Genomic DNA, 18,563 nt, shown 5'->3' with positions numbered 1-18,563 from the left:
GGCGATTTCAAATATTTGGTTTTAAAATATACGGGGCCCGGATATTTTTTTAAAAAAATTTTCAGGCCCGGCCCAGATATATTTAAAAAAAATTAAAATACAGCCCAGCCCTTGTACCCGAGCTTAGGGCCGGACCTGCAGGTCTCCGATATATATTCTTTATAATAAGATTAATTCTAAAACAAAATTTTTAAATGAAAAATTATAATTATCAACCTTTTCTTGCTCCATAGACATTTGTAGATTAAAATTTTTTTCTCATCAATTCTTGGCTTAATGTAGGCCAATTTATTTTTTTAAATTTATTAGGGTTATTCATTATAATGGATATCAGTTACTGGTATCGTTAAAAATAAAAATATAAAGTATCCGGTATCAGTTACTGCCGATATGGTACATCTATGAGTTTGACGGGATTTTTGAATAAGATATATGTATATGGTTAAATGTTGTAAGAGGAATACATATTTTTATTAAATATATCATATTATAAAATCTTTTTAATATAACGCCATCTATATTAACTTTTTTATTTATAAAAATAATAAAATTTTAATAAAATTAAAAAAACAAAAATATCAAGATTTTTTATTGAATCGTTTAATATAAAGGTAATAAACATTTTAGAGAATATCAACACGCAAAAAAAATCCCTTCCTAACAATTAATTTTTTTTCGAATTTTGCAATGTAAAATTTTCATGATATATAATTTGTAACTTTATCTTAAGTATTTTAGAAAAAAAATAAGATTTAATGAAATCTCGCACTTCGCGATTTTCGACTTTGAAGGCGTATATCTTTGGATTTGATGGAACTAGCACTCTAAAATTTTGATTTTATTAACATATACAACATAAATAACTATCATGCCAAGTTTCGTTGATTTTAAAGATGGTCGTCCGAAAATCTCGTTTTTTTGGTCGATTTGACGTGGAATGACCCAAGACTTATAATTAAATCATTAAAATTAATTGAATAAAATTGTAGCTTTATTTGTAACATATATTTAACTATATATTACATATGTCTGGACTAATTCAGCTTTCATTTTTTGAAGAAATATAATTTAAAACTAACATAAGATTCTATTCAATAATAATAAAATGAAAAATAATCAATCCTTATATATATATATATAATTTTTTGAAAATGTTATATTTAAACATTTGAATAATAAAATTAAAATAAGGAAAATAAAAGTAATAAACCTTGTACAAAAAAATGATATTTTGTCAAACAAATTAATTGAAATAATATAATACTAAAAATGATTAAATTAGATTTAAGTATTGATTATAATAATATAAATATTCAAAATCCAGATATTTATAATATATATATTTAAAAAATCCAATCTTTATATACAAATCGATTTACTTATTATCAAAATCAGATTTATCTATTTAGTATTAATGTTATTTAAATCGTTTTCTGGTGACAACTTAAATAAATAACCCAAGGCTTAATAATTAAATGAAATATTTATGATAATAAAATAATGTTGAAGTTATTAAAATCTCAATATATATAATTATGTCTATATTATCTAGTTAGTAATAACTAATAACATGTTAGGATTATATCATGTTCATTGTCAGTCGATTTTCAAGAATCCTAGTTCTAGTTGTTTTTCTCTTCATATTTTCTTTCTCCAATTAGCGCTGTTAAAAGCGTCTTCGGGTTAAAAGTTGATTATCTTCATATAACTCCCTATCCTGGTAATGACCTTCCATATCTTTTTTTGGCCAAAAGACCGATATTTTATTAGTTTTTTTTATAAATTTGAAGAAATATTTTCAATATAGTGTATATTATAAAATTTTCCGGGACATCAAAGATTTTAATAATTATTCTTTGGCTAATCTCTAACTAGGCTCTTTGTGCCGGTTGCTAGGATAAGAGAGGGAAGCCACTGCATCAATCACTTATGATCTATCTTTTATTTTATAACATTTTCTGATTATTTTTGGTGTATACCAGAATTCGAAATACTCTTCAATATAAAAAATCTTCAAAGATTTTTTTAAGAATGCTCAAACATGTTTTTGATTAAATTTTATCTAAAATTTGAAATCTTTTTTGTAAAAAATCTTTTATAAGCATCTACCATGATTTTTATAAATGAAAAAATCTTTCATGATGAAATAACAAATTTTTTAAACAATGATTTTGAACTTCTTAAATTTTTTTTTAAAGATTATATGCTCAATATTTGAAAATTTTTAACTTTGGTTTATATTAAATCTAATTCAATTTCAAACATCCATCTAGAGCCCAGCAAGTCGACCCAGAGTCTTGCTCTCATCTAGATATTTAAAAATATTTCGGGTATGGCTCTTTTAAGTTTTTTAGAAAAAATCGAGCATATGGCCTAAAAAATACAAAAATAGATTATATATAAAATGATGTTTTATTATGTTCGATCAAAATAAAATGATAATAAAATTTATCTGTGTTAAATATAAGTAACAATTTTATTAATGGATTTTTTATTGTAGAAGACTTAAGGCTAGAAACGTTATACTATATTATATTTATTTTAATATTAAATTGATGTATATATACTTAAATGATCATTATTACTTTCACCTTTTGTTTTTATTTGATCTCAAATTGTTATAATTCCGAACTTAACTCAGGGTGTTTAATCAGTATTGGGAGAGCCATTAAGAATCCAAGGTTTGTTAAATCTTTCTTTATTAAAATAAAAGATTAATTTTAATAATAATGATGTTTAATAACTTACCCTTGAGTACCTAAAATATATAATGTAATTCCTCTCAATAATTCTAATTTATCAAATTGTATGTTTACCATTGTAACATTTTGAAAAATTAGAATAAGAATTGGAAGATTATAATCGTTGTCAAATAAGAAAGGTTAGAAAAAAATGATACTAAATCAGACTAATATCCTCGTTAGAACTAAAATGATACTAACTCAGACTAATATCCTCGATTATATATATTTTTCTATAATATTCGTCAAATCAGAAAAGTTAGAACTAAAATGATACTAACTCTTTATTAAATAATAAGTTAAAAATATAATCAAACTAAATTAATTAAAAAAATAATAAAAAATTAAAATTAAAAATTATAATTAAGTTCGTAAAATCATGATCTCTCCTTATACAAATATCCTCGAATATATATATACTTTTCTATAATTCATTTACATAATGTTTTACAAACAAACTGAAAAAAAATCTTGAACTTTCTTTAATTTGAATAATCATTCTTTTTTATTCATCTTTCTTTAAATCATTTGCATTCGAAATTTAATTCTTTTTTCTTGAGTAGATTTGAATATCCTTCGGCTTTGTAATTTGGTTTAACAATTACAACACCCTTCCACTTAGATTAGTCCCACCATTCTGCGAGTATAGGCATGGTTCCCGATACATTCTTCTAGCTCTTTTAATTATATCTCGTTTTACTCCCACATTAACCTAGTCTTTGCTTGTTTCTAACGGTTTCTAGTAACTAATGACGGTAAATCTCTGACGATAATTTGTCTGCGAGTAACGATGGTTTCCACGACTTCTTGTTCGATTCTTTATCCTATACTAAATTTTTGATAAGCAATTGGCTATAATTTGTCTATGATTAACGATAGCATCCTGGTCTTCTTGTCAATATATCCACTTTGCCTTAAGATCTCTTATACGATAATTTGATCCAAAATAAAAATCCGATCTCTAATTGAGCTCGATTGCGGCATAAATTTTCTAATGACGAAAAGCCGTTTCTCTTTATGAAGATTTTTTGGTTAATCAACAACCTTTTATTAAATAATATGATAAAAATATAATCAAACTAAATTAATTTAAAAAAATTAACATAATAAAAAATTAAAATTAAAAATTATAATTAAGTTGGTAAAATCATGATCTATCATTATACAAATATCCTCGAATATATATATACTTTTCTATAATTCATTTACATAATGTTTTACAAACAAACTGAAAAAAAATCTTGAACTTTCTTTAATTTGAATAATCATTCTTTTTTATTCATCTTTCTTTAAATCATTTGCATTCGAAATTTAATTCTTTTTTCTTGAGTAGATTTGAATATCCTTCGGCTTTGTAATTTGGTTTAACAATTACAACACCCTTCCACTTAGATTAGTCCCACCATTCTGCGAGTATAGGCATGGTTCCCGATACATTCTTCTAGCTCTTTTAATTATATCTCGTTTTACTCCCACATTAACCTAGTCTTTGCTTGTTTCTAACGGTTTCTAGTAACTAATGACGGTAAACGACGATAATTTGTCTGCGAGTAACGATGGTTTCCACGACTTCTTCTTCGATTTTTTATCCTATAATAAATTTTTGATAAGCAATTGGCTATAATTTGTCAACGATTAACGATAGCATCCTGGTCTTCTTGTCAATATATCCACTTTGCCTTAAGATCTCTTATACGATAATGATTTCTTGTATCTTTTGATCCAAAATAAAAATCCGATCTCTAATTGAGCTCGATTGCGGCATAAATTTTCTAATGACGAAAAGCCGTTTCTCTTTATGAAGATTTTTAGGTTAATCAACAACCTGATATTTTGCTAAATATTATCAACTTAAATAACAGTCAACCATATATCTTTAATAAAAATTTATAACGAATTTCTTTTAGCTACATCGATCACTTGTACGTATAACGATCTCTTGTGACGCATTCTTTTTAGCTAAACGACTAATTCTCCGAAATACGACCATTAATATTGATACCATTGTTTTATTGCTCTCATTCTTTGTCTTAGTGATAGTCATCTCATACATCCCCTTCCCCCTTTATTTAGAATCTCTTTTCAGAGTTAATTAGACTGACTTTTGATCTTCTAAATCTTGGATCAATCGCTGTAAGACACCACTGAACCAATATGGTATTGATATTTATATTGCTGAGGCTAGTGGGAGAGTTAATTAGACTGAATTGTTGAAATTGCCCTGTCGCCTCCACTCTCCAACATCATTGTAACATTTTGAAAAATTAGAATAAGAATTGGAAGATTATAATCGTTGTCAAATAAAGAAAGGTTAGAAAAAAATGATACTAAATCAGACTAATATCCTCATTAGAACTAAACTGATACTAAATCAGACTAATATCCTCGATTATATATATTTTTCTATAATATTCGTCAAATCAGAAAAGTTAGAACTAAAATGATACTAAATCAGACTAATATCTCGATTATATATATTTTTCTATAATATTCGTCAAATCAGAAAAGTTAGAACTAAAATGATACTAACTCTTTATTAAATAATAAGTTAAAAATATAATCAAACTAAATTAATTTAAAAAAAATTAAAATAATAAAAAATTAAAATTAAAAATTATAATTAAGTTCGTAAAATCATGATCTCCTTATACAAATATCCTCGAATATATATATACTTTTCTATAATTCATTTATATAATGTTTTACAAACAAACTGAAAAAAATCTTGAACTTTCTTTAATTTGAATAATCATTCTTTTTTATTCATCTTTCTTTAAATCATTTGCATTCGAAATTTAATTCTTTTTTCTTGAGTAGATTTGAATATCCTTCGGCTTTGTAATTTGGTTTAACAATTACAACAAAATTAAAAATTATGTTAATTTTTTTTAAATTAATTTAGTTTGATTATATTTTTATCATATTATTTAATAAAGATTTAGTATCATTTTAGTTCTAACGTTTATTATTGGACGAATATTATAGAAAAGTATATATAATCGAGGATATTAGTCTGATTTAGTATCATTTTAGTTCTAACGAGGATATTAGTCTGATTTAGTATCATGTTATTTTAACCTTTCTTTATTTGACAACGGTTCTAATCTCTCAATCCTTTCAAAACTTTCAAAATGTTACAATCTTAGTTGAAAATAAAGAATTAAATTATTAATATTCTTAATCTTCACGGATTCCACATTCTAAAATTGATGATATATTCTTAACCTTCAATCTTCCGTAGTTATTCAATACAATCGTCCCCAATTCTTTCTATACCTTTTCCACTAGTCCATTATGGTGGAGGATAGGGGCACCAGCTTATTGGAAGCTGGTGCGGAGACTGAATTCAACATATGTGCCCCTGGTATGGGTCTGAGTTGAAGAGACTGGTTACATCCTTTGCGTGTTAGGTATGGGTCTGAAGATGAAGAGACCTTTGTTTAAAGAATGATTCAATTTAATCGTTATAAAAAAACAAAAGGTGAAAGTGATCATTTAAGTATATTTACAAAAATAACATCAATTTAATATTAAATAAAAATCATTGTATAACTTTTCAAAACATCAATTTAATATTAAATATAATATAATATATCGTTTTAAGCCTTAAGTCCTCTACGATACAAAATCCATTAATAAACATTGTCACTTGTATTTAATATAAATCACCCCCCCCCCCCTTAAAAAAAATATTAAAAAAAAATTAAGTAATGTCAATACAATTGAGAAATAATTTTGAGAGAATATCAAAAAACTGGGAAAAGTATATCAAATATCATAACAAGAATTAAAAATTTGTATTACGGGGTATATGTGATACATATATTATCAAAAATTTATAAGAAAATATTTGGAAGAAATAGTAAAATGATTAGTATACCAACAAATCAAATAAATTGGGAGGGGAGTGGGGTAGGGTCAAACTAGCAATACAATAAAGTTTTTTTTTCGTAATTATACCCTTGACTTCGACAACATATATAAGAAAGGTATAATTTACACTATAATTGTGCTAGTAGTTATCCATAATAGTTTTTTTTCGTAATTATAAATAAATTACACTATATATGGTTAATGGAAAGGGGTCAACCTAAAAATAGCATATAGCTTTTTTTCGTAGTTATACCCTTGACTTAGATCTACAAGAAAGGTATAACTTACACTATATAAATTGGAATAATATAATAATAATAACCAAAACTGGTTTTAATTTAATTATTATATTACCACATTCCAGAAATTGCATTACTTTAAATACTAATCCTTGTTATTAAACAAAAAAAATTAAATTTACAAGTTGAAAAAAAATTTCTTCTTGTTCATTAATCTGCTATAAGACATAACAATTAGTAATTTTTACTTATAAAAATGCGTTCAATTTTTATATTTAAATTAAAAATTCGAGCCGAGCTCCTGCTTAAAAATAAATATCGGGCCGAAAAAAATAGAATTTGCGACTTTACACACAGTCACAAACAGATATAAAATAAAGTAATTATTTATAATTATTATTTTATATTTTTTAGAAGGAACTAATAAGGGAAGTCGAAATGGGGCCTTTTAAACATTCCGTGGACGATGGTTTAGATTTAAGAAAGGTACGTTTTTATTATATTAATATAGTATACTAATCGATGTACCATTGAAAAGCTCATCGTCATTTTATCATGGACAGTCATTTCACTATACGTTGAGTCGTTATAGAGAGATTAGGTTACTTAATACTGCTCTCATATTATAATAAGTTATTATTTTTCAACCCGATTGTTATGGAATGACGGCTACCAATGAAAAAATTACGATAGTCGTTTTATTTGTAAAATTATTTAAAATTCCTCACTTCACAAATGTTGGTGTCCATATTTTGAAATATAATGATTGTTTTGCTATTAATTAATTTTTTTTATTTGATGATTTTTTTAAAATAAATTTTGTTTAATAAAATATTTTTATTACTAAACTTTTATAATTTTACTTAGCCGAATTAGTCACCTTTACGGGGGCCTATTACTATTTTTTTTATCTATAATTACAAAGCTGCTCTTTAGAGTCAAAGTTCATAACATCCTTAATATGCCTATCTGAATGTTTATATGAAAATATTGGAATTTTTATATTAGTGAATATTATTTTATAGGGCTAAAAAATCATGCGAACGAAGGTCTCTGTTTTATAATTAATTTAGCCCGTTCTCCCTTTTATTTTAGATTTAAAAAAAAAATTAAATCTCATTTTATTTTCGGTTCAGACATCCTACGAATGCATGTATACTCTGGTTGATTCTCCAACCTGCTTCGAGAAATTAGATTTGGATCAATTCCTAAATCACGTCGAAACGGGTCTTAAAGATCATTACGACATTAAAATGCTGACTTACTTGATGCTATCACGCTTAGCCTGCCTTTGTCCCTCTGCTTTGCTTTTACCAAGTATATTATTTGTTTTAGTTTAATTAAAATTTACATTTTTTTTAGTTTAGATTAATTTTTTAGCCAGTTTTTTGGCTAGTTTTAAATACTATTCCACCATTGATATTCGCCACCTCAAATTTAAATATAATTATTAATCTCTTAAAAAATTATTTCAAATTTCATTTTTGTAAATTATAAGGAAAATATATGCGTTTTAAAGGTGGCCACCTTATACTTAGATATTCTTCCACATAATTTCAATTTGTTAAGGCTAAAGGTGTTTTAACAAAATTTTAGAATAGGCGAAAATAATGGTCATTTAAATAGATTTACCTATTTTAAATCATATATATTTAAATAAGTTACATTAAATTTTTTTCATGATATTTTGGTATTTTTTTACTTAATAAAGTTTTTTAATTTTTTTAAAGTATTTTGTTAAATTAATTTTTTTAATGAGCTAAAAAAAATAAGAGTGGTCGGATATTAATGATGTGTGGTAGTATATTAATATAGTCGTTATAAATAAGAATTGTTAATTAATTTAAAAAAATTTATATTCATATTGTTGTAAATTTTGTTTTGCTCATATTTGAATTTAAGCATATTTACATAATTCTTATATGATAGGAATTGAACGGTTGTTGGAACCTTTGAAGACAATTTTAAATAGCAAAGTCAAAGCAAATTCCGTTAAACAAGAATTTGAGAAACAAGAGGATCTTAAACGATGCGCTCTTAGGGCTTCTATATCCTTATTAACCTTACCCGATGCTGGTAATATGCTTGAGACCAAGATAAATTGCCTCTTAATATTTCATGCGATTTTTCTAGCTTATATTTTACAAGGGTTGAAAAAACAAGTCGTATTCTTATATGATTTCAAAATCATAACTATAATATGGCTCAGTTTTGCTACCCTAAATCATATTAGAAAGCCGTATTAAAAAAATTCCTCAAATAATTTTTGAAAACAAAATCTATCATTAAAATATTTTTTAAAAATTTTAATATTTATAATTTGGCTGCTCCGATATTAATGTTGGTATCGGATTGGCGCTGATATTGATCATAAGATCAGATAGACTAATCTTTTTATAATACCGATCGTTTTTAATAATTTATATTTAATTTAATTTCTATCTTTTTTAACAATATGGTAGTATGTAGAGGTCGGCCCAAATTGGCCCATGGAAATTTTCTATCCGATATTGGTCTAGCTTTTAATTATCTTTTACCCGACCCAACCCATAAAATATATTTTGTACAAGTTGTCTAACCCAGCTAATAATAATTTTTTATGAAAAAACAACATTAATTTCCCACATTATCAACTTTAAAATCATTTCAAAACATTGGCCCACTTCATAAAAATATTTTGCATAATTTGTCAGGCTTCCGGCTGACTGCACCAACCTCTAATAATGAGTAATATAGATATCGTTCAATTTTATAATTTAAGGAATTAAAACATAACTTCATTTCTGATATATTTACTCAACCATTCAATAGATATAAATTCAGCATCGGGTACAAATATTAATGCCGAAAATCTGGATTTATCCTATTTTTAAAAGGCTGATAAATCTAGATTTTGGCTGTTTTTTTAAATTCGGCGAAATCTAGGTTCACTACCTACAATCAAAAGGTAATAAAATTAGTCTATAATCTTCTGAACCTGAATTTGATAACGATAAATTGAATGATCATATTTTTATTTATTATTTTTTATCGGATCGGGCCGATAATTTATCTTTTTTAAAATATTGGTTATCAGTCGATATTATAAAATTTTTCGATAGGATATTAAAAAAATTTTTTAAGTTATATCTAAAAAAAACCACTATTTTTATAAATAAAATGGAAATCCATTTTAATAATTAATTTATAATTTACATATTTTATTACTTATTATATAAATAAGTAATTTATCAATAAAAATTTTTATATACTCTTATATTCATAAATATAAACTTAAACTGATCGTTATAATATATTTAATGACATGTTATGGTATAGTTAAATTATAGATGTTAAATACTATCAAAAAGTATATGAAATGAGTAGATGTATGCATTAAAAATTAAAACGATTTGTATGTTTACAGAATACAAAATCAAATACAATATCTGATCGGATCAGAATCGGCCGATATCAATTAATATCGGATCGGCCTCCAAAAAGTGGTATCGGCACGTCCTATAAAATATATATTATATTATTTGGAAAATTAAGTTGATTTTAAAGAATAACTTTTTTTTTCATCAGATTTTCTCCAAAATTATAGGTATTTAAATTATTAAAGGTATAAATAAACAGATTTCAGTTCCACTTGCATTATATACCAATGCGTTAAAGGGATCTTTTTTACATAATGAGTATTTTAATATGTTAATAAAATAACGGGCAAAAAAATACAACGATGATTAAATGGGCTCAATGGCCCCCACAAGCGCTAAAGATAGCTATAAATCACAAACTACGGATTGAATGAAACCCAAGATAATTTTGCACACATATATTTTCCTTAAAATTATTAAGCTATTGAAAAATCTTCATCAAAATACCTTAATAATTTCAAAAAATCATATTTTAAAATTTCTTGAGGTTCTAATTATGCCCAACCTGCGATTTCGAGGATTAAACAGAAAACAATTGCATAAGATAATAATAAACATGAAAACAGAAGATACAAACCTTTAACTTGTCTGAAAAATTAGTAATCAATTTGAATCACTAATATTAAAGTGGCGTTCATTTTGATTTGTATGCTATTTACTAAAATTTATTTATAATTTATTGATTTACCCTTAGTATATAGTGCATGTAAGCCTCTATACGATTTATAGATAAAAATTTATCACTATTCTGTCTATATTAAATTTTATCTTGAAATTTAGTAGTTATCAAAATAAGATTCATGGCGATCTAATATAATTTAGGATAGTATGATATGGTAACCATTACGCTTTATTATTACGGTTCGGTAAATATTAGTATAAAATTTGAGGAGATTCGAAAAATTCTAATTATATTCTATTTGATAGTAGATTATTGCCTTCTTCGCCAATAGCTTCACTAGGGCGAGCTCGAGTCCCTTGAAAAATTTAAAGAGCCCCCCTGAATTTGTTTTAAAAATAGAACGTCATTTTGAAAATATTATCTAAAAAAGGGGGTTTTTTGATAATATAGCTTTAAAAAATCATTTAAAAAGGTAATTTTGAAAATGTAGTTTAAAAAAGGTCATTTTAAGAATTTTAGTTAAAAAAAGTTCTTTTGAAAATATTAGATAAAAGAAGATATTTTTTGAAATATTTGAGAATTTCATAAAATTTTTTGGGCCCCCTGAAATTGTAATCTTCTTTGGGGTTGAGGTATTTGTCAATTTTCTTATAAGTGGTTTACCTTATTTTTATATAAACGAGATTTTAGGAAATAGTTATGTGTGAATGATATACTAAAACTCAGAGCTCCTCCCATCTAATCAGCAATACCTGGCCGTATGGGGATATGCAGTGTATCATCTTTATTTCTCTCTAAGAATTTATATATGTACTTTTAAAATCTTTTATATTTCTAATTAATGAAGTTTTAAAATTCTCAAATAAAATTTTTATTTTACTTTTATCATATAGATAAGAATGCTTTTGTGATTGAGTTTCAAAATTTTGTGAAGTCGAATACAGAACTGAATGCCATATACGATTCTCTGAACAAAGAAATTTCTTCAACACATACTAATTAAACGATTTTCCATATATGTAACTTTTAGATCCTTTTTTTTATTTTCATTTTTTTCAACTTATTAATCCCAACCTAAAGTTTTAATAGTTTTTATATATAAGTTTTCAATCTATAAGCTGATTTTATTATAATAAATTTTTTTTATTCTTATAAATTTTGATAAAAAAAAATAATTGAAAATTTGGGATTAGAATTAAATTTCTATAATTTAAAGAACACTAAGGGTAACTGGAACATTGTTTAGCGGCGTTCAATGCTACTAAGATGTTTTGAAAGCATATTAATATTTTTCTATTAACCAGGTGTGTAGTTAGGTGGGGGGCAGGCAACCTTCGATTAAAATAAAGCGTGCTCCCGCCAAAATTTTTTTTAAAAAAGTAGAGAGCAAGGATACCCCTTCCAAAATATTAAATTTTTGTTTATATAGCGGTATTTTAAAATATTAATACTTTTACTATGAAATGAACAAAATATTTTATCAACAAAATGGTAATGTAATTAAACATTTTTAATTCAGAAACTAACAATTCCATATTTTAATTGGTTCCTAAAAATGTAATATCCAACGATCATAACCTGCATTATTTACAGCATTTAGAATTAGCAGTGTCCAATGCAATAAAAAGTATTACAGGCATTAATAACTGTAATGCCTACACTAAATAATGTTTATACAGCAACGTTTGAATTAGGCATTCAATTGCTGAAGGCAGTCTTCACACTGTTAAGTCGGTTTGGAATAAGTATGAAGCCCTGTAAACGCATTTCAAAAATTAAGTCAATTCTAGCAACCGTGCAAAATTTAATGGGCTGTCGACCTGATTATAAAATGGTAAATTTTTTTCCTCGCCTTGATTTTCTATTTGAATTATCCAAGCACGTACGCAGGAATTCGCTATGGGGGTGGGAGAGGATAATTAATTTTATTTGTTACAAATATTCTAGGAGTTTTTTAAGAATATCTCAAGTCTCCAAAATTTATTAGTACTAGTGACTGAAATATTGACTAATAAATTATGACAAAATATTAAATGTATAAAATCAGGCATATGAAACACTATAAAATAAATGTCTCGAAAAAGAACTTTGTAAAAAAAAATATATATATTTTAGACATTTAAAACTTGATATTTAAATTTTAATATATTTTTAAAAAGTAAATGATAGAAATATAGATTAATGCACAAAAATATTCTTAAGAATTATTGCATGAATATAAGCTTACAAAGTATTCACGAAAATAATAGGTATATTAAAAAATGGGAAAAGATATCATTAAGAAGCATATTATTTATAATGTAAAATTCAATTTTCTTTAGTAGTGTTGTTAATCGGCTAAATTAATTCGAATAACTAACGGTTATTGTCTAAAAATTCGTTTATGATATATTTACTCGGCTTAGTCAACTAAAACAAATTTTTAGGCCGAACCGAACCTGCATCACTGTATAGTCGGGGTTAGTGTTGTTAATTAGTCTAGTTTTTCCGACTACTTGAGATATTAGAGAAGATGAACCATATAAAAGTAACAATTCTCATATTCGTTATTTTTGCACTTTTTATTTTTTTTAAAATTTTTTGGAGCAAATAAGCAGAATATACTTGTTAAATTAAAATTTAAATGAGGATGTACCATAGAAAAGACAATTGTCATAATCGTTATTTTTTTTGAAACAACTGGTTAAAATTGTAAACATTAAATTAAAATGAGGATGTATCATAGAAAAGTGACAATTATCATAATCGATATTTTTAATCATTTTTGAAGCAATAAACATTTTAAATTGAAATTTAAATAAGGATGCACCATAGAAAAGTGAAAATTGTCATATCGTAATCTTTAAGCTTTTCGAATTTTTTTGCTAAAACGAGCTGGTTTTTAGCCCACGCCCGTCCATCTAATTGGGAGGGCTAGTTAAATAATTTTAAAAATTGTGAGCGGATGGGTTAAATTTTTTTTAGCTTTTATTAGTTATTTAAACTATTAGGTAAACATTGAAAAATACATGCCTCATATAATTTTAACATTTTTAATACCAAAGTACAGATAACTGTTGTGGATGTTATCTTCGGGAGAAATTAATGAGATAAAAAAGACTTGTTGGAATTGATTTGAATGGAAAAATATAACATCGACATGGATAAAAATATGATTTTACCCGTTTTCTCAAAATCAAAGCTAAGAAAATTCAATTATTAAATTCATATTTAAATATTACATTACTTTTTAAAAATTAATTATTAATAGTTTCACTTATTTATATAAAGATCTTACTTGAGGAAGAGGATATACTTGACTGATATCCTACTTTTGTGGAAACGACAATAAAAAGATTTGCAAATGCTATCATAATTAGTTAGAAATTATTGGCATTACAGTAAGGTATAAAAACAAATAGGAACGTGTTTGAACCCAGAAAATGTGGATTCATTATTATTTTGCATAATTATAAATATCAATAAATAATAATTTCATATCATAAATATTTTATTCAAATAAATTACTTATCCATAATTTAAATTGAATATTTTTTTTATGTTTACTAAATTATAAAACTTTTTATAAGGGTGTAGCGCTGAAACTGAATCATTTTTTTTATTAGATGCTTAGAAAATTTAAAGAATGGGCATATTTAAGTTTTATATGGGGGGGAGCGTGGTTTAATTATTTTTTATAAATAATGGGCTGAGGCCAGACGAATAGCCTATAAAAATTATTTATAATTTCATTTTACATTCTTTCCCCATAATTGAATTCCCTTATGACATAACTATTTTATGTATAAATAAATTTCTCGATTTAAAATATACTTATAAAAAAAATCAAAGGAAAACACATTTAAATTAATCAATTTATTAGTCAATAAACGTACACATATTATTCGCGTTTGGCAAAAAATATAGAAAGAAAAAAAAATATATAGATTTAAAAATGGGTAACTCACGAAACGGGGGAAATTTTTAATATTATTATTTTTTAAAAAAAAAATTTTATTAAAAAAATAATAAGTGGGAGATCTTCTGTGGAAATTTTTTGATGTAATAATAATTCAAGTTTCATTACTCAAAAGTTTTAATAGTTAATGGAAGAGGTAAATTAAATATTGTTAATAAAATTAAATATTTTTCCATGTTATAACAATCTTAATGAAAATGGATATAATCATTACTCGGTCAATCATAGCAGAAACTTATAGACCCATGTGATATATCGACCCATACTCAACGTATTGAGCGTTTATGGAAGGATCGTAAGGCAAGCATGCCCAGAAATGGAAGAAAATCTTCCCTAATTTATATATGTGATTATTCCTATTTTCGTAATATTAAAAATGTGTCAAATTTAAATAAGTAAATAAAATTTTTAAATGATATAAATTTATATTGAACTATTTTTGTTTTTCCTTAAAATTATATGTATCTATATTATCATTGTTTATATATTATGTTTATTCAATGATTAATTATCTAGTATTTGATTTAATAGCCCTAAGGATCATCATAGCACATGCCTTTTTAAAGCAAAATATAAATTACCCATTTTTACCCTATTCTAATTTGAATTTGATATCATTCTTTTTTATTTTTTTACAAAATTTAAATCTATCACAACCCCTGATGTTATGCCGAGAATAAGAAAACCCACAATTCAAGAAAATTTAAAATTAAATATGCTGATATTAAAATATCTCATCCTAACAAATATTTCATTTAGAACTATAGAACATAACAGTTTTAAAGAGATGATTCATTATTGTAACAAAGGCTTTAAAATTTGGACGAGACAAACACTAAAGAAAAAACTTTGTACAATATATGGTCTAAAAAAATAATAATTAAAAAATTAACTGATATAAATAGACTAGCAATCACTACAGATTGCTGGTCTAGCTCAGATTCCATAACCTACTGCGCTGTAACTATTCATTACATCAGTAGTGAATGGACACTAACAAATTTATTACTAACCATAGTTTCTTTCCCACATCCCCATACAGGACAGCAAATTTCCGATTTGCTGTTCAATTGTTTTAATGACTTTGAAATAACGGCTAAAATAATATCAATCACATGACAATGCCAAAAATATTGTTAGTGGTGTTAATATGATGAAAGAGGAGTTCAAACTTCTTCACAAAAAAGACTTGTACAACCATCGTTGTCTAGTCCATGTTATAAATTTAATTGTACAAGAAGGACTAGGGTTTTTATCAAATAAATTGGAGATAATTCATACCCTAGTCAACAAGCTTCATACCTCCCCTAAATTAATGAAGGAGTATGTCAAAATAAGTGGAGGTACCAAAATTCCTTTGGACGTTGCTACACGCTGGAACAGCACATATCTAATGATAGCTGTTGTAAATAAGGTATTATTTTTACAAAGTATTAAATTTTATACATTAATATATTTATTTAATACAGAATATCGAAGCAATTGTTGAACTAGGACAAACATCTTTGGGGAAAAATAAGTATTTCATTAATAAGGAATTACACCAATTATTAACCGATCTGGAAATATTTTTGTCTCCTTTTTACAAAATAACTTGTGAAATTAGTTCACAATCCCCAACTATTGGGATGGCGATCTTATTTTTAATATTCACGAAAATTTAATAAACGCTACAAAAAATAATAATGGAATAATATATAATGCAGCATCTAAAATGTTGATTAAATGTGATGACTATTTGGCGAAAATGTATCATTTCGCCAATTATGCCGGGTCTTTTTTAGACCCAAGAATAAAAAAATCCTTAATTCCAAATAATATTGATTTCCAAAAGGATTATTTTGAAGATTTTAAAAATGTATTTAAAACTTATTCAACCTCTGGGACAAGTTATCAATATGTCGATGATGAGAGTAATCCTAATAATCATACATCTGTATCCATTTTGCAGGAATTAATATGACATCTAGAAAGAAAAATGTACTTGGGAGTGCTTTTGTGAGCGAAATAGATGAATATTTAGGGGAACCACTTTGTCCAGAAAATGCTAATATTTTAGATTGGTGGAGAGGAAACCAGACACGATTTCCATGCCTTTCTCAAATGGCGAAGGATTTTCTGGCTCAACAAACTACCTCTGTCCCTATCGAGCGGGTTTTCTCACGAGCTGGAGATACCGTTACGAAAAAAAGAAATCGGATGTCGTCAAAGACGCTAAAACAATGCCTAGCTCTATCGTCTTGGGATAGCGAGATATTTAATTTACAAGACGAATTATTTAAATAATTAATATATATATATCAGAGTTGTTAAAAGATACTTTTTAAATGGATCTAGATACAGATACATCGTCTAAAATAATATTTAGATACAGATATTCTAATCAAAAATCTATCTAGATACAGATACAGATACCACATTTTTATATCTAGATACAGGATCTAGATACTCTAGATACTTGTATCTAGATCCTTTAACAACTCTGATATACATATATATTTGTTATATTATCATATTTAAAATATATTGTCATAATATTTAATAAATAAATTGTATATTCAAGTTTATGGTGTGCATAAGATCTATTTTTATGGGGATTAGGTGTGGAATAACTAAGTAGTTTTTTTCTTTACAATAGTTAAAATTGAAGGAAAATGAAATGTGATAACACTATCCCCTGGTCTATTTTGAACCTTGGCATATTAATATAAAAATACAGAATTTTATTAGATAAGATATCTCGATTATATAAGACTATACTATATTTGTTATGGTGAAAAATTGAATATATATAATTTATATTGCTAAATAATTATAAATTAAGAAGAATTAAATAAAATTTCAGAAAATCTTACTAAAATATTTTTATTGATAAATGGTTTATTTATATAAAAATTAATCTTAATAAACAAATATAGGTTAGGGTACCTTTTCAGGGGCAATTATTTTTGTTTTTTTTTATGTTATTTTTTGTTATTTTTTTATGCGATTTTTTGTTATTTTTTTATGCGATTTTTTTTTTATGTAATTTTTTTATGAAAGCTATTGTTTTTATGTTATTTTTTTATGATTGGTTCATTTTCTTATTGGTTAATTTTTTATTTAAGATATTTTAAAATTAATATATCTTTTTTTATTTAAGATATTTTAAAATAATTTTTTCTAAAATTTAAAATTCGTACAATTATTTAAAGGAAGTGATGGGGGCAAATAAGGGGGAAGGCTAGGGGTAAGGGGTAAAATTATTAGATTATGTACAATGTGGGTAGGTTTGGGGTAAGATTTTTGGCAGACGAAACTTTCCATTTTTAATTTTTTTTTTTGTATAAATCTTTTTTTGGTTCCCTTTTTTTTAGTTCCAATATATATTATATAATTCCTTCCATTTTTTTTAAAATGAATATTTTTGAAGTTGGTGTTTATACTCAAAATGATGAGAAAGCTTATGATTTTTGTCTAAATAATCAATTTATACCGCCTGGAATACAACATACCTGTTGCAATTCCCTAATGCGGGTTGAAAAAAACAATAAGAGTTTACGATATCGATGCAGTAGGTGTCGTAGATCGTATTCAATATGGAAAGGTAATATTAATATATATATATATCATAAATGACGAATTTTTAGATTCCATTTTTGAAGGAATTCATGATGTTGGGAAATTTTTAAGACTAGTGTACTTGTACATAAGTACCAATTCTTTAAAAAA

At 25.5% G+C, this 18,563-nt stretch overlaps 1 protein-coding gene across 4 annotated transcripts in view; it reads left to right on the top strand.

Moving 5' to 3' along the window:
• The window catches only part of LOC135925134 (cullin-associated NEDD8-dissociated protein 1-like), a 37,519-nt gene extending 25,489 nt beyond the window's left edge, over positions 1 to 12,030 (top strand). For 2 of the 4 annotated variants that reach the window (XM_065460330.1, XM_065460332.1), the window contains 4 exons: positions 7,268 to 7,339; positions 7,990 to 8,170; positions 8,783 to 8,929; positions 11,788 to 12,029. In XM_065460330.1, the coding sequence (XP_065316402.1) occupies positions 7,268 to 7,339; positions 7,990 to 8,170; positions 8,783 to 8,929; positions 11,788 to 11,897 (510 nt within the window). In that variant the 3' untranslated portion in view covers positions 11,898 to 12,029. Of the gene's footprint in view, positions 1 to 7,267; positions 7,340 to 7,989; positions 8,171 to 8,782; positions 8,930 to 11,584; positions 11,648 to 11,787 lie in introns of those variants that run through there. The other 2 variants (XM_065460334.1, XM_065460331.1) reach the window with 2 other exon arrangements.
• The last annotated feature ends 6,533 nt before the right edge of the window (positions 12,031 to 18,563 follow it).

This window comes from Gordionus sp. m RMFG-2023, chromosome 2 (genome assembly GCF_954871325.1).
Source record: "Gordionus sp. m RMFG-2023 chromosome 2, tfGorSpeb1-WG-v2, whole genome shotgun sequence".
Taxonomy (NCBI): Eukaryota; Metazoa; Nematomorpha; class Gordioida; order Chordodea; family Parachordodidae; genus Gordionus; species Gordionus sp. m RMFG-2023.
This window is presented reverse-complemented; position numbering and strand designations above follow the sequence as displayed.